Raw genomic sequence first — 22,818 nt, 5'->3', positions numbered from 1 at the left:
GATTATTTAGCAGCTAAGACAGATATTTTACTTAGGAGCTGGTGAAGCATGTTACATCCCCATAACAGATCTATATGGCAGACTGAATACTAGACTTACATATGTGAATTCACGCAAACACAACTCACCAAAAGCTAATATACAGTAGCTCAGTGTCTATGGGCAGAAACTGGTGCCACTAACTGCTTGAAAGTTTAATTTGAATTTGTTGAACAATCTTGAATAATCATTCAAGTTGAACAATTTTAACTATTCAAATTTAGTTTCTTGTGGCACAAAATTTCCACTCATACAGGGGTACTTCTTGTGCAAACAGACAATCTCAGCTAACACATTACCAATAGCAACATTTGAAGGCTTTGGAGCTTGGTGATCTTCCATGTGGCCCAATAATAAATTACTAAATTAATTAATATAACAAAACAATGCTGCATTAAACAAACCTAAAAATATTATTGAAGAGTTTCCACTCACTTATTCTACCCTCACTGTATCTTCCTTTATTTTGGATAATTAGACTTCACTACACTAGTAATGATACAAGTCAATCAAGAACCTAGGAACTGCCACAGCAGTCATCAGGCCTGAGCCTCTATTGGTGCATGTAGTGTGCAGACTGCAGCTAACTCACTCCTCCTTCATCCTCCTGGTAGTTTTAAAATACCTGCTACTGAGGAACATCATCCACTTTTATCATCCTTATGAAATCAGGAAGTTTGATGACCTTATGTATACGGGGGTAAACAATTTCTAGATTGCAAATCACAATTTGAAACAGTGCAATTAGCGAATCACAAAGGATGCAGTTTAGGATAAATGTTATGCAGCGCATCTGACACATGGTTGTTTTATATTACTATTATTTCAGACTTAGCTGCTGCTACTAATTTCAATTTCAGAAAATTTGCTATTATTTTCTCATTAGAAGAATTTTTTTTTCATCTGACTTCACACTGTCACAGCATTTGTGATAATTGTTCTATGTCCTGCGTCATTTAACAAATGTAATAGATAGATGTTTGAAGCATTTTATATCTTTAAAGTCTCAACAGTTAGTAATCTGACGATGCCTCATGTGGTAGTGAACTCCTGTTTTAAATCTGTTATACAATAAATACTGAACTGAAGCTTTAAAACACTGTATGACAATAATTGCAATTACACATTCTCATCAAAGTCTTTTGCCTTTTATTAATGCATCTCCCCAACTCCAACCACAGAGGAGGTCTAGTTAATCAGTCAGAGTGTGTGGAAACACTTGTGCAGAGTTTTTAAATGAACTTAAACAAAAGCTAAAAGCTGTTTCTAAGTTATTGAGTTGTCAAAATGTAGGAAGTGGGAAGAGCACAACTGCAAATAATAAAAACAAAACAAGCTGAATTCCATTTGCTTCAATTTTAGGGTCACAGTGTCAGGTTTTATTGTGACACCTGAACAGAACAGAGCCATAATTAATGTCATTTGTGACGCCTGTGCTTTTCGTACAAGTCAAACTGCTGAGAAAAAACTCTGTCTGTCCTGTCTCCTAATTTCATGATAACACAAATTTGAGCAGAATTAATCTAAAGTGAAACAGCTCTGTATTAGCTTTCAGAATGCACTCTAAAAAGCCAATAGCAGCAACTGCAAAGAATAAAATTGACCTAAAATGTAGAACATTGGTAACAGTTATTTTTATGACTGCAAAGACTGAGAGTGTAGGGATGGATTTATAATAAAACAGTGCAGACTTGATAATACATAAAGGAATTAGCTTCTTCTTCCCTTGAATAAGAAATTATGTATAAGGAGAAGATCAAAACAGGCTATTATATTAGTGCCAGACACCTCGCCCTTAACATATATAAGTTATAGTCAGTAGATCAAAATAAGAATTCATTACAGCTGAAGAGAAAGTAGTGAGGAAGCCTGCTGGTGGGCCTATTGGAGTGTAAACTGTCATTAGTTGCAAAGTGCACAATAAGGAACAGGCAATGCGGTACAAAATGAATAATTAAACACAGCTGGCTGTAGCTCCATACACACACTGTTCACTTCAATCAAACTCTCCTCTTACACTACAGCCAAGACAGTTAACTCATCTGTGACAAGATGACAAACACAAAACTGACATCTCACTGCATCTCAGAAAACTCTCAGCCTTTCAACTCAGCAATAAGTTCTTCTTCAAAAGACATCATTTATACATTTGAGAATATCTGCTTAGGCTTTGGATATGTTTTATACTAAATAAACAAGGGCACTTATTAAATTGATTATACTTAAGGCAAGCAAAATTGAAAGGAGGGCGAAAAGTAGTCAGAAACACTTTTAAATCCAAAACTGTAACTGCAAATACACTCACAGCATTGTGACCAAACCCCTACATAACACCGGAGACATTTAAAATCATTAACTGATCACAGCATAACAAAAACCTGGCATAAACACACACACTGTACCTTTTTAGACAGCATCCATAGATGAGTGTGGACAGCTCCTGAGTAATGCTCCTCTCTGCAGCGCTGTGAGCTGTAATATGAGTGCTGGGCCATGTCTGCAACCAGATCCAACAGGTGTCCTGTGATGCCTTGTTGCATTGTGTGGGGCACAGGATGGCAGAGAAAGACAGAAAAGAACACTTTTCAAACACTCTTTTTTTTGTAAACACTGAGGTCAAAATGTTGGAATCACTGCAATTTTCTTAAGTGGTCTGACTGTAATTCTGACTCTGAGAAAGTGATGTTGCACGTATGTGTCCTGGATCCAGGTGAACGTGGAAGTACATCAAATCTCACTGCAATCCAGGAAAACACCTGACAAGCAATCAGGAATCTGGAAAACTCTGAGCATATTGATGATCGTGGGACGGGGGTGCTCATGGAAAATTAAAAGGATTTTATGAACAGTGTAAGACAGCCCAAACTGAGTGAAAACATTTCCTTCCATGTCCCTTTCTCAGTTATTTAGCGATTGACTTTTATGGCAAGATGCTACTTGCAAAAAGGCACAGATTTTTTTTCCACTCACTTTATCTATACACACATTTTTGGGATTTTGGGATATACTATTTCTATGACATGTCTTCTTTCAGACTACTGACAAGAAATACACATTTAGGTGGTTATTTTACTCCAGTTGGTCCATGAACATTTGTAGATTTCTTTTCTCAAATTGTGTTTTCTCTCACATTCTGTCTTCATTTCAGTGGTACCTACATACACCAGACTTTCCAGTTTTGCTCCCATCTACATTATGAGAGATTTCACAGAAAGGACTTGTTCATCTATAATTTACAGCCTTATTAATAGGGCTTTTTTTCTAGTAGTATTTTAAGATTAATGAGTGACAAAAAGCCAAAGTCCTCTCAGTATAAACATTTCATTTTAATTTTTCAAGAAAATAAATAATGTTTAAACTGGTTTTATTCAATGTTTAGAATTCTATCTGGGAAATTAATGCAAATTAGGGTATTTTTAGGTAAATAATACTTAATTTGCATATTTAAAAATGCATTTTTTTAAAAACTCTGGAATACAAAAAATTGCCTAATTGCAAGTAGTGAAATGATGAAGTTTCATGTTTACATCCATTAGTTAGAAATTTCCTCTTAAGACGTGCAGTGTCTCCCAGTAAAACAAGAGACATGGACAGAGTAAACGTTATTCACTTATTATAATGTAAAGTAATATTGTTTTACCTTGTTCATACGTCGAAAGACTAGACTTTCCATTAATTTCAGCACTGAAACCTCATGTGTCCGTCTCTCTCTTGGCTCAGCAGCAGCGATGCTAGCACAGCCCACCAGCCTGGATGCTAAGGAAGTAGCACTGTTGTTTACACATACAGAACAGTAGCATGGATCGAAAATGAGGCTGAGAGCTGTAGAGCAAACCAAACCAACTATGTAGACGTGATATGAAAAACCGAAAGCCAGCTATGTGTGACTAGACTAGAGGGTAAGGGCTCAAACGAACCAGAAAATGGCGTTACAAATGAAAGAAAGTAGGAATTGGTGTGCAGTTTTGCTAACAGTGGGCGCTGCTCTGTTTAGGTTAGCATGCTAACACAACTTGTCTGGGCTGTTTCGAAGACTCGACCAGCGGTTTTTAGTGTAAAGCTCTTCAACATTTTCCAAACAAAATAGACACATAAACGTAACAGTAACAAAGTCGTAGCTTCTTGTTCAGTTTGGTGCCTGTTCGTGTTGAGTTTTGTACGTTAAACACCTGTTGTTTCCTCTCTGTGATGCTGCCAGGTGAGACATGGATTTCCTCACTCTGTTTGCTGTCTACGTCCTGGTGGTGCTCACGTGTATAGCTCTAGTCTGCAAGTACTCAGGTCAGCAACAAACCCCCTTTAGTGTTCTCTACAACTCTGTAGTAAAGGTAAGGTAACACTGTATGAAGTGCGTTTTTACTGTAATACCAGAACCCGACACCGCGTGGCGCTGTTATACTAATTTATTACAATTGTACTTACAGACAGTTGCTCCGTTTACACCAAAATGGCTCCAAAAGTTTTCACAGAGGACAATGCACAGACTGTTTCATCAGAGGTTTGTAGTTAAAGCCTAGTGCTCCGAGAAAGTCAATGTGATCGTGTGCGTTCAGCCTTCAGTCTGTGTTTTCTGCTCGTAAATACAGGAACAACATGTTCATCTACCTGCACATCCTGCTGGAGGGAGCTGTGTATGCAGAGTTCACCTATGAGGTGTTTGGCTTCTGCAGGGAGATGGACACCACTTTAACCAGCCTCTCAGTGCCTTACGTCCTGCTCACCATCAAGACCTTCTTCTTCTACCTCTGCATCAGGAGAGATCCAGGTTCATTTCTTATTTGTTAGCAGCAGCGATGTTAGAACAGAAAGCATGACGAAGACAGGGTTGTGCGGTGAGGTTGGGTCTGTAAAAGACTTGTTTACCCTAGCCAGTAGAATACAAGGCTTCTGTACACATCTGATGTCCTAATCTTAACTCTTCACAAGTCACAGGGATTTACTCTGAGAATGTGGTGCTAGATTTAGTATTAAGTTTGAGTTGGTAATCATATATCATTAGTGCATATCTGCAATTTTATTTTGTGTCCTGGAGGAGTCTGGTAATCAATCAATAAATCAATCTGTCAGACTTTATTTGTATGGTTCTTTTCTTATACACTACCGTTCAAAAGTTTGGGGTCACATAGAAATGTCCTTATTTTTGAAAGAAAAGCATTTTTTTTCAGTGAAGATAAGATAAAATTAATCAGAAATCCAGTCTAGACATTGTTAATGTGGTAAATGACTATTCTAGCTGGAAACGGTGGATTTTTAATGGAATATCTACATAGGGGAACATACAGAGGAACATTTCCAGCAACCATCACTCCTTTGTTCTAATGCTACATTGTGTTAGTTAATCATGTTGAAAGGCTAATTGATGATTAGAAAACCATTGCACAATAATGTTAGCACATGAATAACAGTGTGAGTTTTCATGGAAAGCATGAAGTTGCCTAGGTGACCCCAAACTTTTGAACGGGATTGTAAATAGAATGTAACCAGAAATTAAAAATAATCAAACTAGTAGAAGGATAAAGCAGACAGGTAGCCACTGCAGATACTTTAAAATTGATATAAAATGTACTCCTTCTGGTCTTAGTCACTTAACAGAAAAACACGTAAAACAGGCTGAAATACTTTAACCTCATTGGGTCCATGTCTTTGAAACATGCAGCTTTGCTTATGTCCACTATTTTCCACATATTTATCTTTTTAAATTCAATCACACTGACTACGTATAATTTACTTGAGGATTCACAGGTCATTCTGTCTAGTCTTAGAGTGGCACGGCTCTACCTTAACACTGGTTTTTAAGGCCTTTATAATGTAGGTGCAAGGCAGCGATTGCACAGTAGAATTTACATTTTAGAGCCTTGATAAAATCAATGACAAGGTACAGGATCGAGCTCCCATTGTACTAAAGTTAAAAAAAAATTATAATACAAATCTCCTATAGTTGTAGTTTGTGCTTTGTTATATTTCCTCAACTCTTTTCTCTTATCTCACCATCTGCCAGGCACAGTGACAAAAAAGAAAGTTGCTGGCCAGCTGCACATCTATCCGTATGACAGGAGATTGTTTCACCCGGGAATCTCCTGTCCGACCTGCCAGCTTGTCAAACCAGCTCGCTCCAAACACTGCCGTAAGTTCTGTCATACTGCACCTACAGCTGTTCTGTTCTCTCTGGATTAGATAGTTACATCTGAATATTTGTCCCATTGTTGCTTTTTGTACCAATGTGAACCCTTTTGCTCGAAAAACAAAACGTATCTCCTTCTCTTCTGATACTCACTAAAGGATTTAATTAATTTAGCAAAGACTGTCTGTGTTTCAGGGGTCTGCAACAGGTGTGTCCACCGTTTCGACCACCACTGTGTCTGGGTGAATAACTGCGTCGGTGCTCAGAATACGCGATACTTCCTGCTTTACCTCTTCAGTGTGTGTGCCATGGCAGGTGACATCGCCCTGCTAACAATAGACATGCTGCTTCATGCTGTACTGCGCTCAGGGCTTCTGAGGGCCAGTTATATAGATGAGTACGGCCAGCAGCAGCCAGCAGGACCTCTGTTTGTTGTACAGGTACTGCTAACTTACTGTATATTATATACATATGCTGCATTTGTTTCCATTTTTGTGTTCAGCTGAGACATTTTGCTTCTCTCTGTCCCTCCAGCATCTGTTCCTGACCTTCCCCCGCATCGTCTTCATGCTTGGATTTCTGATCTTTGTCTTCTTCCTCCTGGCCGGCTACGCTCTGTTCCATTCCTACCTGGCTCTTGTCAACCAGACGTCCAATGAGTGGTACAAAAGCCGAGGTTACGTTTGTCAGCACTGTCACCCGACTACTACAGCTGACAATCTTTGCAGCCCGGCCCCAGATCACTCTAAGAGATACTACTACAGTCGAGGACTGCTGCGAAACCTGGGCGAGATTTTCTTCCCTCCAAAGCCTGTTCAGAAAAAAGACAACTGAAAAAAGGTCTTCTACTTTATTCACTGGCTAAGTGAATGTCCCCTTGTCCACTACTGGGAAAATAAAGTTTGGTGATTTCTTTATGGGCTTTGCTTTCTATCTGCTAACATAATTGCTCAGGTCATTGTCTCTATATTAAATGTGCAGTTCCCTGCCTCTATCTACACCTCCCTCCTTGCTCTAGCTCGAGCACATCAGCTCACCTACAACCAAGGCAACACACCGTAAAATTACTCTGTCCTACAGAAAGGCAAGCTGTAACATTCGAGTATGTCAGAATACACATTAGTGCTCTAAATCAATTCTGAAGAAGAATAGTTGTACTGTCCCACTGTGCAAGTTAGCTACATATGAAACCTAAGTTTGAATTTATGTTTTTGAGACTCATTAGTGTTCTGCAGTTTCAAAGTGGAAATGCTCAGCTATAAATGGGCTATTTTTCCCTCATGATGACTGCTAGCATATCAAACACACCATATGCACACATAAATAAGGTAAACAAAAAACACAACCGTGCTCGGTGAAGAGATGGGTCTGCAGCTGTGCTTTTCTTTCACATGGCTGCTGTAGGTAGTGATTTTTCTATCAGCATTTCCTGGTCATTAAATACAGCCCCCGTGGGGTATTTAAAAACAACCACACAATAAAAAAAAGAAACTCACTCAGTAGCGCCAATATAGCCCGATGGCAGAAGAGTGTTCCCATCGTATCCTCAGGTATTTCCGTGCGTTGGTGGTATAGTGGTTAGCATAGCTGCCTTCCAAGCAGTTGACCCGGGTTCGATTCCCGGCCAACGCAACTTTTTTTTGGGGGGGGAAGAGTTGATGGGAGCAACAAAGTATATTTATATGAGCGACAAAGCCATAGACAGTATGAGAGTCCTATACATTCTATGGACAAAACTAAAACCTAAAAACATTTGGAAAAGGGCAATAATAAAGCGACATGAAAGATAGTAAAAGATCAGAGAAAAAAAATAGAGAAAATATGAATACTTTACCCTGCTTTCAAGCCGTAGCATTCCCCTTAGCTTTCTGTGCGTTGGTGGTATAGTGGTTAGCATAGCTGCCTTCCAAGCAGTTGACCCGGGTTCGATTCCCGGCCAACGCAACTTTTTTTTTTTTTGGGGGGGGGGGGGGGGGGAGAGAAGAGTTGATGGGAGCAACAAAGTATATTTATATGAGCGACAAAGCCATAGACAGTATGAGAGTCCTATACATTCTATGGACAAAACTAAAACCTAAAAACATTTGGAAAAGGGCAATAATAAAGCGACATGAAAGATAGTAAAAGATCAGAGAAAAAAAATAGAGAAAATATGAATACTTTGCCCTGCTTTCAAGCCATAGCATCCCCCCCAGCTTTTCGTGCGTTGGTGGTATAGTGGTTAGCATAGCTGCCTTCCAAGCAGTTGACCCGGGTTCGATTCCCGGCCAACGCAATTGTCTGTTTTTTGGGGGGGGGAAAGATTTGACGGGAGCAACAAAGTATATTTATGTGAAAGACAAAGCCATAGACAGTATAAGAGTCGTATACATTCTATGGACAAAACAACTAAAACTTAAACACATTTGGAAAAGGGCAATAATAACGCGACATGAAAGATAGTGAAAAAAATTTGAACATTAGAAAATATGGATGCTTTCCTCTGCTTTCAATCTATAGCATCTCCTCAGTTTTTCATGCGTAGGTGGTATAGTGGTTAGCATAGCTGCCTTCCAAGCAGTTGATTCGGATTCGATTCCCGTCCAACGCACTAACGTTTTTTTTTTTTTTTTTTGGTAAGCTCTGACAGGATCAACTGAGTGTATATATAAGACAAAGCCATAGACAGTATAAGAGTCGTATACAGTCTATGGACAAAAACACTAAAAAGCTAAAACAAATTTGGAAAAGGGCAATTATAAAGGGACGTGAAAGACAATAAAACTTCAGAAAAGAAAATAGAACATTAGATGCAAAATCATCTGCAAAAAAAGCAGCAATAAAGCATTAAAAAGATAAAGCATTACAAAGACAATTAAACTTTAGACAACAGAAAAGATTAGAAAATACAGCATGTTAACAAAGTAAACATTAGAAAAGACAACAAAACATTAAAAAAGAGCCACAACAAAGCATTAGAAAAGGCAGTAAAACCTTGGAAATATTTTTTTTTTAAAAACATTATATAGAGCTACAATAAATCCTCAAAAAGTAATAAAACATACGAAAAGGCAATCATTCTTTTAAAAAGCAACAAAAAATCTTTGAAAACGACAATACTACATTCGAAAAGACAGTGTGTGAAAAAAGAGAGACTATAACCTTAGTAAAGGCATTATAATATAGTATACAAATGTTTGTATAGGTGGGTTTTGAAAAGCTTTTTAAACTGAGGCACTGGCTGACTCAGCTGTTCTGACAATCGGGGGAGCCTGTTATATTCAGCCTATAGTTCCGCAGTGTTGGGCTGAAACTGTAAAAACATGGTCCTTTGCGTTTAATTCCTTGACTGTGGAGTTGTTAACAAAAAACGTTTGACTTCAAAAAAGTACATTTAATTTTTTTAAACATATGTTTTCTCATTTGGGAATCGAGGTGCAGAATAAGAAAAGTGAGCTTGTGATCAGGGGTGACCAAAGTTTGACCGGGGAGCAGCCGGACCTCTTTCAGTGTGACACCTGTCTCTTTAAGCCGGTGCGGAAGTAGCTGCAGTTGCTGCAACAGTCGGTGGAAGGTCGGTCGGCTGGCTCTCCGGTGAATTTTAACTACACTTTTTTTTAAAAAACCAGAACCGGTTGTCTGGACCGGTTGTTACTATTAGCTGGAGTTCAGCTGGGTGTTTTATTTTCCGCCGCTGCCCCGCTTTAGACAACCGTAACATTCGTGACTTTACTCTGTGGGTGAAGTAACGTCCAGGACCGATACATACCGACCGGTTTGGTGTTGGTTTTCAGTGTGACAGTGTTTAACGGCTCCGTCCACCGCCCTCATGTCCGGCTCGAAGTGCACACGGCTCAGCGGGGCTCTGGTCAAGCAGCTGCTGGACTCCGTGGACAGCGTCCTGTTCGACTGCGACGGGGTGATCTGGCGGGGGGACCAGGCCATCCCCGGAGCCCCGCAGGTCATCAACCTGCTCAAGAAGAGCGGCAAGAAGGTCTTCTTCGTCACCAACAACAGCACCAAGACCAGGAAGATGTACGCCGAGAAGATGACCACGCTGGGCTTCAACGTGACGGAGGAGGAGGTGTTCGGCACCGCGTACTGCTCCGCCATGTACCTGAAGACGGTCTGCAAGGTGGACGGGAAAGTGTACCTGATAGGAAGCAACGCAATGAGGCAGGAGCTGGAGGCGGTGGGCATCCAGCAGACCGGGGTGGGACCAGACCTCATCTCCGGGAAGCAGGCCGACTGGGCCAACGTGCCCCTGGACCCCGAGGTGAAGGCGGTGGTGGTGGGTTTCGATGAACACTTCAGCTACATGAAGCTGAACCGGGCCCTGCAGTACCTGACCCAGCAGGGCTGTCTGTTCGTGGGGACCAACAGGGACACCAGGCTGCCTCTGGAGGGAGGGAAGGCTGTGCCAGGTACAGATCCACACCTCACATAAGCAGATTAACACTCCCTGCAGACTTACTTTCACTCAAGGCCACTGTTCCAATACACGGTATTTAAAAGATTTTCACAACCAAAACGAAGCTTTCAGAAATCAGACACTGCCTGTTAAAGACTCTCTAGCATAATCTAGTCCAGATTTGACAGTACCTGTATAGTAGTTGTGGTCTTAGATCTGGACCTGGACTAATGTTTTCTAGTACAAAAAAATCAACGAAATCTCTCCCTTTTTGCATTTTCACAACTAGAATGAAACTTTCATGAATCAGAGACAGTGTTTTAAACAATCTGTAGTGTTCGCAGGACAATCTAGTCCATATTTGGCCAGTCTCTATGTAGTGGTTTTACATCTGGACCTGGTCTAATGTGGTCTACATGCAACAAAAGCACGGGTCTCCTTTTTTCACTCATAGAATGAAGTTTTCACAATATACTCTACCTCTCTGGAGGGGGACAGATTAGACCCGTCAAGATGTAGTGGTTTACATCCGGACCTGGCCTAATATGGTCTACATGCAACAAAAGAAGTTAAATCTCCATTTATTACGTTTTCACAAACAATACTAAAGCTTCCTTAAAAGTGGGGAAAAAAAAAACTGAGCATAGGTCTCTCCTGACTTTTCCTGTAACTACCAGATCGGAAGTTGCATATTGGAATAGTTGAAACGAGAATGGAGACCGGCTTATCATGCTCTCATATCATCTTCTTATATTTGTCTGCTTCCTTGAAAACCTTTGTCCAGGAAATACAGAGTAATATTTTCAAAGGTGTGGTAATAGGAATGTAAAGTATTTTGGTTCCATTCTCTTTCCTGTCTTTTGTGCAGCCCTAACGCTGCCTCTGAAACACAATTTTTTTACAGACAAAAGCAGTGATGTAAAATTGCTCTAATCTAAGGGATAAAAATCTAAACAGTCACCTCCTCCTCTGCCCCTCAGGTACAGGCTGCCTGCTGCAGTGCGTGGAGACGGCAGCCCAGTGTCAGGCCCAGACGGTGGGCAAACCCAACCACTACATGTTCGACTGCGTGGCCTCCCAGTTCGGCGTGGAGCGCGAACGCTGCCTGATGGTCGGCGACCGTCTGGACACGGACATCATGCTGGGTTCCAACTGCGGCCTGAAGACCCTCCTCACCCTGACGGGGGTCAACAGCGTGGCGGACGCCGAAGCCCACCAGAAGAGCGGCTGTGCGGAGAAGCAGGGGATGGTGCCGGATTATTATGTGGAGAGCATCGCGGACCTCCTTCCAGCTCTGCAGGGATAAGACTGAGACATGTTGCTAAATGATCTAACAGATTCATCTAACCGCTTACACGCCAGGGTCCACTGTCTTTTAAAAAGGAATATTTTTTTATTTTATAAGATCAATATGATAAAATCATCTGTATAACAGTAATCTGCTGTGTGACAAAGGAAACAAAGTTTCTAGAGACACTCCTCAGATTTTATTGTCTTTTACTAAAACAGCAAGTTTTAACATAATTTAAATGGAAAATAACGGAAGAACAATAAGCCTCAGTATTGTTTTAATGTACTTAAGTGTTAAAGAGGCGAAAAAAAGCTGAATTTATGTTCCTTTTTTAAGGAGAGTTGTGTACTCAACAAGCCTTTATTCTGTCTGTGATGCAATCTCCACTTAAGCAACTACAAGTCAAACTCAAAAAGGGAAACGAGCACACAGTGTCAACAGTTTGGTAATACACGCTCAGGTTTACATCTGTTCAAAGTCTATAAATAACAGGCAGACAAGACAAGTAAGACGCACTGAACTGGTCAAACTTGAGCTTTCTGTGTTCCTTAACTTATTTGAAGACCTCAGCAGAATGCGCTGATGCCTGCACTGAGATTCAGAGGATGGTGCAATGATACCCAGCTCTGTCATGTACTTTATTTTATGTCTGCAGTGTTAATTATTCTAACTGAAACACAGTGACATTAATGTATGGACTTAGCAACACTATCTCTTCTGAAGCCACAATAAAACAAACCATTTCCGCTGAATCTGACTCACCTCTCTGTGGCTTTAAGTTTAAATTGAAGCTCCCTCTAAGTCCTGTCTGTGCTTTAAAGTCACCTTGGGCTGTCATCGTCGGCTGGACGCAGCAGCAGTCAGAATATCACCTCTCACCTGATGAGAGAGACTCTCCGAGCTGCGCCTGCCTTCACCTCTTTGTCCATTGTCTGCAGTGGGGGAGTGCAGCCAATTCCTCTCGTCTAAGAGTATGTTGGAGTGAGTGACTGAGGAGAAGGCGGGGGGGCCGCTGCAATGGAAAGATGGATCATGTTAAAGAGGAGTATTAGGCCATAATAGGCAGACAAGACATGAAACGAGAGGAAATTGCAGGAAGACAGAAGTTGAAAAATTGAGTTTGGCAGGATTTGAGTGGTTTGTGTGACTGTTTTGGGAGGGAAACGGTGAGACCAGGGGGAGAGGAGGGGAGGAAGAGGAGGAGGAGGAAGGGGTGGAGGTCTGCGGTGACAAAAGAGAAGCTGGCCAGGTGAGCTGAGTCTCAGTCAGCGCTGGTCATGACCACAGCTCCATGCCGATAGCTGCGAGAAGGGAGCAGACCGAGTGAGGAGCCGTCAAGGGACACAGGATGGTGAGGTGCTGGAAGCGTTCGGAGAACCGGCTGGAGGAAGCACAGTGTTCGGTGAGTAACGGCAGCGACACACTGAGGGGAGATTTAAACATCAGCTGGCAAAGGGGTCAAAGCAGGTAGCCGATTTGCTGTCATCCAAACACTTTTCCTGCAATACAAGCAGCAACAAGTGGATGGATCCTCCAATACTGAGAGTTCCAGCACCCAGCCAGATAAATCTGAGCGGTCGTCATGAATTTAAGACTAAAATCTCAGTTGCTGACTAAATAGCTTGTTGCTGTTCAAACATGTTTTCAGGATGGGGGCCCTGACGTGTCCCCCCAGTCCCACTTCCCACACAAGGCCTTCTGGCTCAGCCTCTCAGCCTCTCTCCTCCTGGTCGTCATCGCCCTCGGTTTGTCGGGGCGCCTCGGGGTGCCTCAGCCCCTCTCTTCGGTACGTATCCCGCCTACTTCATCCGCCATGACTGCTTCTTGCTGTCCCGGTTGTTGTTTTTGACGCAACTCCTCTGTGTCTGTAGCCTTTACAGATTGTGAGAATCACAGTTCCAGATCAGACCGGCATTCTGATCAACCAGTCAGCCGTTGTGGACCAGAAGAATGACCTGGTGACCTTCTCGGTGACCTCGCCAGCAAATCAGACGTCCACTGTGCTCTTCGATATGAAGCACGTAAGTGATGTGGGGGAGATTTGGTGTGTTTTGTCTCCAATGATACATGCTACATAGCCAGGGGCGGAGCCAAAGGAGGTCCAAGGGAACTTTTATCCTAACTCTGAAGGAATTTAAAGTGTAATATCACCAATTTAAAAAAGCAACTTGGATTTGAGGGTTATAAAGAAACCTTATGATGAGTAATAAGTGACCAATGGGGGAAAAAATCTCAAGATATCAGTGTGACCCAGTGTGGGTGTTGATTCCAGCCTGGTCACCCTCTAAAACAACAGTCTGATCCTGTCAACAGCGTGTCCAACTTTCCTGACAGTGATTGATGGAATGACTAAAAAAGCTTCCTCGGTTCTGATGGGTAGTAGGATGTCTGTTGTTGTTGTGTTGCAGGGCTTGATATGCTACAAACCCGTGGACCAGGACAGCTGCTTTCTCCGAGAGATGGAGCAGTCCGACTACGACAACGTCAACTCCCTCCTCCACGAGCCAACACACAAGGTAAGGACATTTCGGCACATCAGAACCCAACACTCGTGTTATACAAAAGGGCTTCCCTCTCCGGATCAAAGCGTACTCTGGCATATTAGGAATAAGAAGGTTGCCCTTTTAGCTCTGCCAGGCGTTTCTAAAGTCACAGCCTCGCTAATGTGCGAACTGGCATTTCTGACTCGTGGCTTTATCCCTGCGCCACTGAGCCAGGACCTGCTGGGTTTCATGAGTTTTGCATGACTTCCCGGCCGTGCCGCACAAAGAGAGGGGTGAAGCGTACAGGGCCCTGAAGAGCCTCATAGTCTGCCTCTCTCGCCTCCACGGCTGAATTCCTCAGCACATCTGATCCCTTCGGCCCCCTCGGCGTGCCCGGGATCCTTTTACAGGAGGCTACGGCAGCGAGCCTGAGCCCTGGACCGGGCACAATGGCCACTCTGTGCAAGAGCTTTTTAGCTTTTAAGACGCCTCTTTTGGATTAAAAAACAGGTTGGTGCATTAGAAAGGGCCCGTGTGTGTCTGCTTGTTGGCTAATGCCTGGATCTCTACTGTTGACGCCAGTTCTGAATTGAGCCCTCAGATATGATTTGTGTGGGATTATCTGATTCTTAATTATGAGAATTAGGAGAATAGCCCTGGCTGTGGTTAAATGGAGACCAGGAATAAGATGTGGGAGCTTGCAGGTAAACTGAGAGGGACTTCTGTTTGTCTCCCTTACCATCTTTCTGCACAATACCCCATTTCCACGCATCAAAAGCTACAGTTTAGTTTCTGATCCCGTCTCGTGGTGTCGCATATCTCATACAGCTCCTCCGTATTTAAACCTAGCTGTTGTGGAGGGACAGTAGTTGGTGGTTTGTGTCTGTGCTGAGGCACAAAGGTCTTCTTGGTCTTTTACAGGAGAGGAAAACTGATTGTTACGTGACCCACTCGAGCACAACGGGGCTTTAAGTGGTTCACTATCAGAGCCAATCAGAGGTGTAAGTGGTGCAATTACACACAGCCTTTGTGACGAATAGGAGCGCAAATGTGCGGCCATGTTGACCTCATCAGTGAAGATTTCAGGCTAATAGCAGATTGAGTTTCAGTTTTCTTCTCTCCCCTTTATGAGCTGAATATGATTCCACACATTTATGTAGTAAAACTCCAGCTCAGGAGCTTCTGTTCCTTTCTGCAAAAGATAAAGCTCTTTGTGGATACAGATACTGTGATTCTGTCCTCAGCAGTTCCAGCTGTCTGGGAATGAAACCCGGAGGCAGACGGAGTTCCTGGGAGTGCTGGCAGCCAGTCAGGTGAACGTGTCGTCGCTGGAGGAGCCTCTGCAGGCTTTATGTCAGGACAGGTCTGTCCACTGGACCAGGAGAGCTGAGGGTGAGAGGACTGCTATGGCATAAATAACACATATCATGTGAAAGATTTGGAGAGAAAAAAAATCTACCTGCATTTATTACCCATGTCAAGTTAAACACAGAAAATAAAAGTAGTATTCTGCTAATTGTGAACAAAACCAACAATTGGTTTATTAGGACTTTTTGTGTATCCAAAGTTTGACAGAGCTCCAGTGGTATCTAAAAATATTTGCCTCAATAAGACATTGTTACCCTGGTTGACGTTTCCTCATTGCAATGAACATGGGCGCTGTAGCTGATTTTGAGTTAATCCTACACACACTGTCCTGCTGCCTAAAGTATTCACATAATCAAAACAAGAAAGAGCACAGTTCTCCGCCAAGGCTGCTCAGTCTAGTATCATTTCCGACGGCTGAAATATTGAAAAAAAATTGTGGCCAAAATCACGACTCTATAGAATGTGGCCATTTAATATAGATGTATCCACAAACAAAATGAACTTGCGGTGAACACAGGCATGTGATATGCATGTGTACATCACGTACGGATACCAAATCAGATGACCTAAATATGTAGCAGGTGGCGGGAATTGATGGGACTCAGAAACACCCCCACAATTTAATCAACTGTTCCTTGTATTATTTCTGACGGATAAGTCCTGATAAGTCCGCAACTGTGGATTTGTAGTAGGATCACAATCATGTGATCTTGAGCAGGCAGCTGACGTAGTGTTCACTTGTTGTCATAGTTACAGTGACACCATGCCACTATCTCGCAATGATACAGAAATCTTTAACAAATCCATGGATCCAGACTATAAGCTGCATCACTGCCAAAATCTAATCACTTGGTTCTTGTGTCATTTCTGACCTTCCCTGAAAATGACATCTAAATCCGATATTCTCTTTCTGAGTAATGTTGCAAACAGACAAATGTATGCCGATAGTCACATAACTCTTACATTCCTTGGTGGAGTAATAAATATTCACTTACAAAATGGGTATTAATGTGCCACTGAAAATAGTCCCAACAAGTGCACATTTTACCCGTCTGACTAACTTTTGCTAAAAACCACAGTGCACAACATTTTTTTGAAGAACCCTTATGTTGAATATTACTGTTTTTTGTTTTTTTTTTTAAATGCATGAAGACACTTTCAGAGCAAAACAAGCTGTCAGGGCCATGGCGTATTTTCACTTTGAAACTGCAGTGTACCAAAACACACACAAACACAGATTCAGACTTCTGGGGTTTTAGACTTAAACCTAAGGAACCAATCCTGTCAACTTGCAGGGTGGGGTTTACCATGTTGTTATCATGTTCAGAACAGGTTTAGGTTAGAAAATGTAGAAAATGGCCATTGTGTAGTGTATAGAGTAGGTGAGCTGGTGTGCTTGAGCTGCCATGAATCAGTAGGAGTGAGTGAAGACAGAGGCGGGGGAGACTTCGATCTGCACATTCTTAGGGAAGCAAAACTGTAAAGTTACATGTAAGCCATTTTAGGGCAGGGAAGGGATTATTTTCAAGTACCAAAATCTAATTGTGCAGCTTTGATACAGTTTTAAGGGTTCAAGTAAAAGCCCAGAGAAAGATATATTCAATATCTTTTGATTTGCTTTTGTAGATTTACACTGACAGGAGAAATGAACAGGCTCAGTGCCTCAGGGAATTCAGGTTCTGACTTTTCTCGGGATTTGACCACAATCTGAAAAACATACAAGAATACCAACTTTATATTTTAGATCCTGGTATCACTATAACTTAAGGACAGCATATGTAGTGCTAGCTTACCCAGTGATTTCTAAAATGGTTTCTTTGTCAGATAATCTGACCAATCTTTCCTTTATCAAATTTGGTCTATAAAATGCCAGAAAATGCTGAAAATTGTCAGTTTTAATTTGCATCACAGCTGGATATTATATCTTAAAATGATTTGTTTTGTCTGTCAATCTAAAACCCAAAGATATTCTATAAAAAAAAAAACTAATATTTGCATCATATTCCCACAAGTGAACCTTAAATCAGGTAATTTTTAATTTTAAAAAAGATGCCAATTTATGTTCTGCCTGTTAAGTTATTGATTAAATGACTGATTGTTTCAGCTATAAAAGAAACATTACTTAAAGAGTCTTTAAAAGTCATTGCACACTACCAGAGTTTTCACACTGAAGGAAAAATCTTAGTTATGGTGATAGAAGATATGATTTCAGTTATATCGTGACATTTTGGTGCCGAAGTGCATGTTATTTCAAATATTAGTAATGTATGCATGGTCATATTTGTCCCAAGCCTTCATTAGTCAGTGTCACCAGAGTCTGTAGACATGTTTAAATTAGTCCTGTAGCAGCTCCATAACGAAGCAACGCGTCAGGCTGAAACCCAACTCTAATCTATTACATACTGTGACCTTTCCCATGCAGTGAAAGATCAGCTGAAAAACATTGTGTACTTCACTGTATACTCATTTAACAGCCGACATGTAGAGCTGCTGACAGATTTACCCATTCAGAAAGAAGAATGTAAATGTCACACACTCAAATGTGAAAATATTGCAGAAAAATGTACTATTAATATGTGAAAAGGACTCGTTTTGTGACTAATTCAATCCTTTCATTTACATAATTTTAAACAATATATAATGTCTACCAAATTCTGCCGGTTCTTTCCTGATGATCCACAGTGAATCTGTATCCTCTCTGCATGTTATTTATAAGTCACTGTGGTCTCTCTCTTTGTCTCAGGTCCAGGCAAACAGAGGCTGGTCTACTTCTGCATCGACATCTGCTTTCCCAGCAACATCTGCGTGTCCGTGTGTTTCTACTACCTGCCAGAGTGACTCTCTATTCTCCGTTTCCTCCCAGCAAAAGATCAGGGAAACAAAGTTGTCTTTTTTTTTGCTCTCTCTACAAGAAAAAAAAAAGCAGAACAAAAGCAAGCTTTGACTGTTTCCTTTGTGCCATACAGTCGCCAGTAAACCAGTTCAAGCAGCCAACCCTTCCAGTCCATTTCCATCCTTCCGAGAGAGAAGAGATGGAGACAGGCTGTCATGGTTATCGCCAAATCCCCATCGTCACTCCCTTCATGTATAATACCCTCTCTGGTGGCACACTTCAGAGATTACAGAAGAAAGGTCCCCTTTTTTTTGTACATGCCTCTAATTGCATTCCCTGTAACCTACTGCTGCAGTGTAATTATGTGTAACCGTTCCTGTTGCAATGTGAGTGGTTTTGATCTGTCCAATAAAAGACACGTTCTGTGGGTATTTATGGCAAAAAAAAAATTCATTAGTTTGAATAAAAGGAAGACTTGTCCTTAAAATTGCTGTACATAATTTATTCTCAAGACTTCCTGCTCCTTATGTGATCCTTCAGAACAGTAGACCTTACAAATTAACTTGGAATAAAGAGTATGAAATGAATTATACATAGCACACAAAAGAGGATAATCAATTTTACAGCACATCCGAGCACAAATTAACACGAATAATGTGGTCCTTTTGATATAATAAATATGGTGCTCTGTACAAAACAGAGGCTTATATCAATTTCCTGCCTTGTTATGGAAAGATTCTGTATCCATGTTGAAAATTTGTGCAAAAAGCGGTGCTGGGCCTTTTAAGGCATTATAATGAACATTGTGGCTGTGTTGCTCTGCTGAATACTTACAGGAATCTGCCACAGAGAGTCACTGTGACGTTGAAACACAAGCTTCTGGGTTGTCGAGACGATCACTCCTGCTGATCCGACACTTATGTGCACCGTCTGAGAATAGTCACACCGAACATTTTCTGTCCTGTTTTGTATCTCCACTGAGTGTCCAACATTGTCCTCTTTAGCCGAGCACGCTGTCATTAAAGGCCAGACACACCACGGCCTTCTGGTGGCCGCTGTATTCCCGCTTGATCTCACCGGTCTCTACGCACCACAGGCGAGCCAGGTTATCTGAGGACGCTGTGGACAGAAAATGCACAGTCACAACTGTATTATTTTACCTACATCTGCCAGCTAAAACCACTTGATTTGTGCACAAACACGGAGCAGTGTTACAGGAAAAAACATCTGTGTTTATTCTAAACATCACGTGTGGTAATATGTACGCAGGGCAGAGAACGCGTTGCACGAAACAATGACAATATGTTACAAAGCTGTAACCTGCTTTGTGATAGCTGGCAATATTTGACTTCAAGAGCAGCAACTGCATGACTCCAATACAAAGTCTGCATTACTGATGTGTCATAATGCAGTCATGATATCAGACTTTTGCAACATCTACAGATATTTGTGCTAAAATCTGCTAAAAAAAAAAAAGGGGGAAAAAAAGCTCTCGCTGCCTCAGTAGAGCAGCAAACATTCTGAAGGACCAGTCCCATCCTAGACACCATCTGTTTGACCCTCTAGCCTCAGGCAGACGCTTCCATCAAATCACGGACAGACTGAAAAACAGTTTTTACCACAGAACCATAAGACAACTGAGCTCTGCTAAACCCTCCCCAGATAGTTAGTGGTGCTGGATTATTTACAATAGTATCATATGTATATAATTAAAATGATATCCACGCTGTTTTTGTTTTTAAATATCCCAGCATCCCTACTGTGTAAAGACACTATAACCCTAGCAAAAAACTTGTACTTAGGCATGTTAAGAATTTGAAAATTACAATGACAAAATGATAACCTTACATCATATTGTTCTTTGCGATATAGATTTTTCATAACTCTAAAACATGTGGATCCCTGTGTTTACACCAGAAGGGAAGTAACCCTGCTTTGATTGATAATAATTTATGATCTCACTGTAGAATGACAGTGATATCAGTGTACTGATGTTGGACGACAATAATCACCCATTTATAAGGGTTCATGTACACACCGGTAACAATATACTGAGAGTCTCCGGAGAAAGCACAGTCCCACATCCAGCCTCTGGACGTCTCTCCAGGATTATTGCTCTTGATGCTGAGTTCTGTCATCAGCGAGAAGTTGGACGTCCTCCAGATCTTACAGGTCTGGTCTGCTGAACAGGTGGCCAGTAGTCTGAAGATAACGACAAATGCAAAACATTAGTAAAGAAAACGTCTTTCCCAAGCTAATATATGCAAAAATACAAAGTTAATTTTGCAATTTGGAAGCTCTAGGATATTTTCAGAGTGCAATAGCATCTGATTTGGTGGGGAAAAAAAAGTTGTTTTAAGATGCATTTTTGAGCTTTTTTTGTTGTTACACATTTGAGGGTGCCCCAACAGACAGAAAACTGCTTTGTTGTATTTTTGTGTGCACAGGAGGACACTCACGTAGAATCGGGGCTGAACTTGCAGCGAAGAGAGTAGCGTTTGTGTGCAGGAATCTTAGTCTTGGGAATGAGCTGAGTCACTTCATCGCCGATGCCTCCAGCAAGGTTCCACACATAACAGTTCCCCTGTAAAGGAAAACAAAGGAAGCACGGGAGGGTTTTACAAATAATGTAACACTCCAGTGTGCTGCACAAAGACACACAGCTGTTTCGACACTGACCGAGCTGTTGACTGCTGCCATGTAACTGGCATCTGGGTCAATGTGAACGGAGTTGATTGAAACTTCTGGCTCAGGAATCAGCTGTTCGTTGTGGTCCGTCTTTAGATCCCAGATATGAATCACTCCACTCTGGTCTCCGACAATCAGCTCTGCCTGGAAAATACACAACACTAGATGTATAGTGACATGTCTGACACAAAACACATACGCTCTAAAGGACTTATTATAATATTAGAATAAATGAACATTAATCTTAAATCAGTAACAAACAGTTTCATGTTAGTAAAGGATTAGTGGAGACTAAAGGTCTCACCTGATTGGGATGCAGACACACACAGTTGATTGGAGCATTTACTTGGAAGATCCTCTGACACTGCAGATTTCTTGACCTATAGAAGGAGCAGTAAAAACAGTTTGTTGCTGTTTATCGTCAAGTTTATACAGGACAGTAAGTTAGCTTTGCAGTACCTCAGGTCCCATATGCGCGCCATGCAGTCCTCTCCTCCCGTGTACATCCAACGTCCATCTTCATGAAAGCCCACAGATGTGATGTTCTTGCTGACTCCATCATAGTTGATGACCGGGTTTGGATTGTTAGAATTCAGGTCGTACATGCGGATGTGCTGATAACCTTACGAGCGGCAAACATACAGTGAAATATTGCAGCAGTAGTATAATGAACAATGAAAAATAGCGCAGTGATATTCTTAACTAACCTGCAGCAGCGATCATACTTCTGTCAGGTGTGACCTCAAGTGAATTCACTTGCTGAAGGCAAATGTTAAGGAAGGGGATTCATCAGATTTCTTCTTTTTGACACAGAGGATTTTTTTTTTTGTTCCAAAGCACAACCTCTCTACAACAGAATTGATTTCATGAAACAACCAAGTACGCACTAAACTGAAAACGATATTGGGGTATTGGACTGGAATTTACAAGTCAGTATCAACCGTTTGCACCATTTGCATCACACATTGCCACACGCTGAGTTAATGAGGTTGTTGATGCTGCTTGTGGAAGGATGTCCCACTGCTCCTAAAAGGCTTGGTGAAGTTGATGGTCAGACTCATATTGTTAGAAACATCCATCCAGAGCTGTGTGAATCAATTCCAAGTTGTGGACATTCAAGTGCCTGGCTACAGCCTTAACTGACATGCCAGCATCCAGCATTCCAGCAGCATGATCTTGTCTTTTTCTTGTCATCTGTGGCATTGTGTCAGTTTTTACAGTTGCATTTTACCTTAGTCACCTTTTGTAGTCACTGATCAGGTAATCTGATTGACCTTTGTGGATTAAGTCAGAGGTCTCCAGTAGAGCAGCTCAAAAGGTTTTGGTGCAAAACTAATCTGATCACCATCCTAAACTATTTGAACATCATAGTAGAAATTTTGTTCTACATTCTACAAGTCCCAGCAGGATGTCTGTGAGTCAGACTGAGGATACAGAGTCCTGGTGCTGGACTGTCCTGGTGCAGATCCCGCTGTGGGCCTGCCAGAAGCGGACAGTGTGGTCGTATCCAGCCGTGGCCAGAATGACCGGGTCGCTGCCCACCGTCCCCTGGTTCACATTCATGCTGGTTGTCAGTGAGGAAGACACTATAGGGGAATATAGGAG

At 41.7% G+C, this 22,818-nt stretch overlaps 5 protein-coding genes and 3 non-coding genes across 12 annotated transcripts in view; 6 read left to right on the top strand and 2 right to left on the bottom strand.

Moving 5' to 3' along the window:
• The window catches only part of grid2ipb (glutamate receptor, ionotropic, delta 2 (Grid2) interacting protein, b), a 47,507-nt gene extending 42,877 nt beyond the window's left edge, over positions 1-4,630 (bottom strand). The window contains exons 1-3 of one of the 2 annotated variants that reach the window (XM_035943151.2): positions 4,209-4,630; positions 3,680-3,795; positions 2,442-2,569 (exon numbers count right to left, since the gene is read on the bottom strand). The gene's annotated coding sequence lies outside the window, so the exon portion shown is untranslated. Of the gene's footprint in view, positions 1-2,441; positions 3,796-4,208 lie in introns of both variants that reach the window. The other variant, XM_055004472.1, reaches the window with a different exon arrangement.
• zdhhc4 (zinc finger DHHC-type palmitoyltransferase 4) lies at positions 3,799-7,077 on the top strand. The gene is made up of 7 exons (XM_023298838.3): positions 3,799-3,938; positions 4,238-4,367; positions 4,464-4,537; positions 4,626-4,804; positions 6,038-6,163; positions 6,356-6,600; positions 6,695-7,077. Exons 2-7 carry the CDS (start codon positions 4,245-4,247, stop codon positions 6,992-6,994), a joined length of 1,047 nt encoding a protein of 348 aa, XP_023154606.1. The 5' UTR covers positions 3,799-3,938; positions 4,238-4,244; the 3' UTR covers positions 6,995-7,077.
• A 643-nt stretch (positions 7,078-7,720) lies between these two features.
• trnag-ucc (transfer RNA glycine (anticodon UCC)) lies at positions 7,721-7,792 on the top strand. The gene has a single exon. It is a non-coding gene; the product is annotated as a tRNA-Gly (tRNA).
• Positions 7,793-8,032: 240 nt separating this feature from the next.
• trnag-ucc (transfer RNA glycine (anticodon UCC)) lies at positions 8,033-8,104 on the top strand. Its single transcript has one exon. It is a non-coding gene; the product is annotated as a tRNA-Gly (tRNA).
• Positions 8,105-8,363: 259 nt separating this feature from the next.
• Positions 8,364-8,435, top strand: trnag-ucc (transfer RNA glycine (anticodon UCC)). The gene has a single exon. It is a non-coding gene; the product is annotated as a tRNA-Gly (tRNA).
• Positions 8,436-9,761: 1,326 nt separating this feature from the next.
• Positions 9,762-22,783, bottom strand: mlst8 (MTOR associated protein, LST8 homolog (S. cerevisiae)). Of its 3 annotated transcripts, none has more exons than XR_008599465.1 (9): positions 22,648-22,783; positions 21,921-21,972; positions 21,673-21,835; positions 21,518-21,593; positions 21,205-21,357; positions 20,985-21,109; positions 20,564-20,727; positions 19,360-19,644; positions 9,762-12,853 (listed from the first exon to the last, which is right to left on the bottom strand). XR_008599465.1 is itself a non-coding variant. In XM_023298841.3 (8 exons), exons 1-8 carry the CDS (start codon positions 22,774-22,776, stop codon positions 19,526-19,528), a joined length of 981 nt encoding a protein of 326 aa, XP_023154609.1. In that variant the 5' UTR covers positions 22,777-22,783; the 3' UTR covers positions 19,007-19,525. The 3 variants fall into 3 exon arrangements, 1 of the variants encoding a protein (XP_023154609.1); XR_008599464.1 differs by lacking the exon at positions 9,762-12,853 and adding an exon at positions 15,585-15,725; XM_023298841.3 differs by lacking the exon at positions 9,762-12,853 and having other exon boundaries at positions 19,007-19,644.
• On the top strand, positions 9,969-12,593 carry pgp (phosphoglycolate phosphatase). The gene is made up of 2 exons (XM_023298833.3): positions 9,969-10,563; positions 11,531-12,593. Exons 1-2 carry the CDS (start codon positions 9,969-9,971, stop codon positions 11,854-11,856), a joined length of 921 nt encoding a protein of 306 aa, XP_023154601.1. The 3' UTR covers positions 11,857-12,593.
• Positions 13,108-19,012, top strand: bricd5 (BRICHOS domain containing 5). Of its 2 annotated transcripts, none has more exons than XM_035943155.2 (6): positions 13,108-13,243; positions 13,490-13,627; positions 13,713-13,862; positions 14,250-14,357; positions 15,572-15,716; positions 18,436-19,012. In XM_035943155.2, exons 1-6 carry the CDS (start codon positions 13,190-13,192, stop codon positions 18,528-18,530), a joined length of 690 nt encoding a protein of 229 aa, XP_035799048.1. In that variant the 5' UTR covers positions 13,108-13,189; the 3' UTR covers positions 18,531-19,012. The 2 variants fall into 2 exon arrangements, with proteins under 2 accessions (XP_035799048.1, XP_023154612.1); XM_023298844.3 differs by having other exon boundaries at positions 15,569-15,716.
• Positions 22,784-22,818: the final 35 nt, after the last annotated feature.

Source organism: Amphiprion ocellaris, chromosome 18 (genome assembly GCF_022539595.1).
Source record: "Amphiprion ocellaris isolate individual 3 ecotype Okinawa chromosome 18, ASM2253959v1, whole genome shotgun sequence".
Lineage (NCBI taxonomy): Eukaryota > Metazoa > Chordata > Actinopteri > Pomacentridae > Amphiprion > Amphiprion ocellaris.
Note: the sequence above shows the minus strand (reverse complement) of the source record. Positions and strands in the feature narration are given on the sequence as shown.

What these genes read in the sequence shown, in the direction of transcription:
- pgp (XM_023298833.3), top strand. Translation starts at nt 9,969, where the DNA reads ATGTCCGGCTCGAAGTGCACACGGCTCAGCGGGGCTCTGGTCAAGCAG. An exon ending in GGGAGGGAAGGCTGTGCCAG is followed by an intron (nt 10,564 to 11,530) that starts GTACAGATCCAC and finishes TCTGCCCCTCAG; the next exon opens with GTACAGGCTGCCTGCTGCAG.
- bricd5 (XM_023298844.3), top strand. Translation starts at nt 13,190, where the DNA reads ATGGTGAGGTGCTGGAAGCGTTCGGAGAACCGGCTGGAGGAAGCACAG. An exon ending in TGGAGGAAGCACAGTGTTCG is followed by an intron (nt 13,244 to 13,489) that starts GTGAGTAACGGC and finishes ACATGTTTTCAG; the next exon opens with GATGGGGGCCCTGACGTGTC. An exon ending in TGCTCTTCGATATGAAGCAC is followed by an intron (nt 13,863 to 14,249) that starts GTAAGTGATGTG and finishes GTTGTGTTGCAG; the next exon opens with GGCTTGATATGCTACAAACC.
- mlst8 (XM_023298841.3), bottom strand. Translation starts at nt 22,776, where the DNA reads ATGAATGTGAACCAGGGGACGGTGGGCAGCGACCCGGTCATTCTGGCC. An exon ending in TGTGTCTGCATCCCAATCAG is followed by an intron (nt 21,358 to 21,517) that starts GTGAGACCTTTA and finishes TGTATTTTCCAG; the next exon opens with GCAGAGCTGATTGTCGGAGA. An exon ending in TGGCAGCAGTCAACAGCTCG is followed by an intron (nt 21,110 to 21,204) that starts GTCAGTGTCGAA and finishes TTTCCTTTACAG; the next exon opens with GGGAACTGTTATGTGTGGAA.
- zdhhc4 (XM_023298838.3), top strand. Translation starts at nt 4,245, where the DNA reads ATGGATTTCCTCACTCTGTTTGCTGTCTACGTCCTGGTGGTGCTCACG. An exon ending in CACAGACTGTTTCATCAGAG is followed by an intron (nt 4,538 to 4,625) that starts GTTTGTAGTTAA and finishes TCGTAAATACAG; the next exon opens with GAACAACATGTTCATCTACC. An exon ending in AGCTCGCTCCAAACACTGCC is followed by an intron (nt 6,164 to 6,355) that starts GTAAGTTCTGTC and finishes TCTGTGTTTCAG; the next exon opens with GGGTCTGCAACAGGTGTGTC.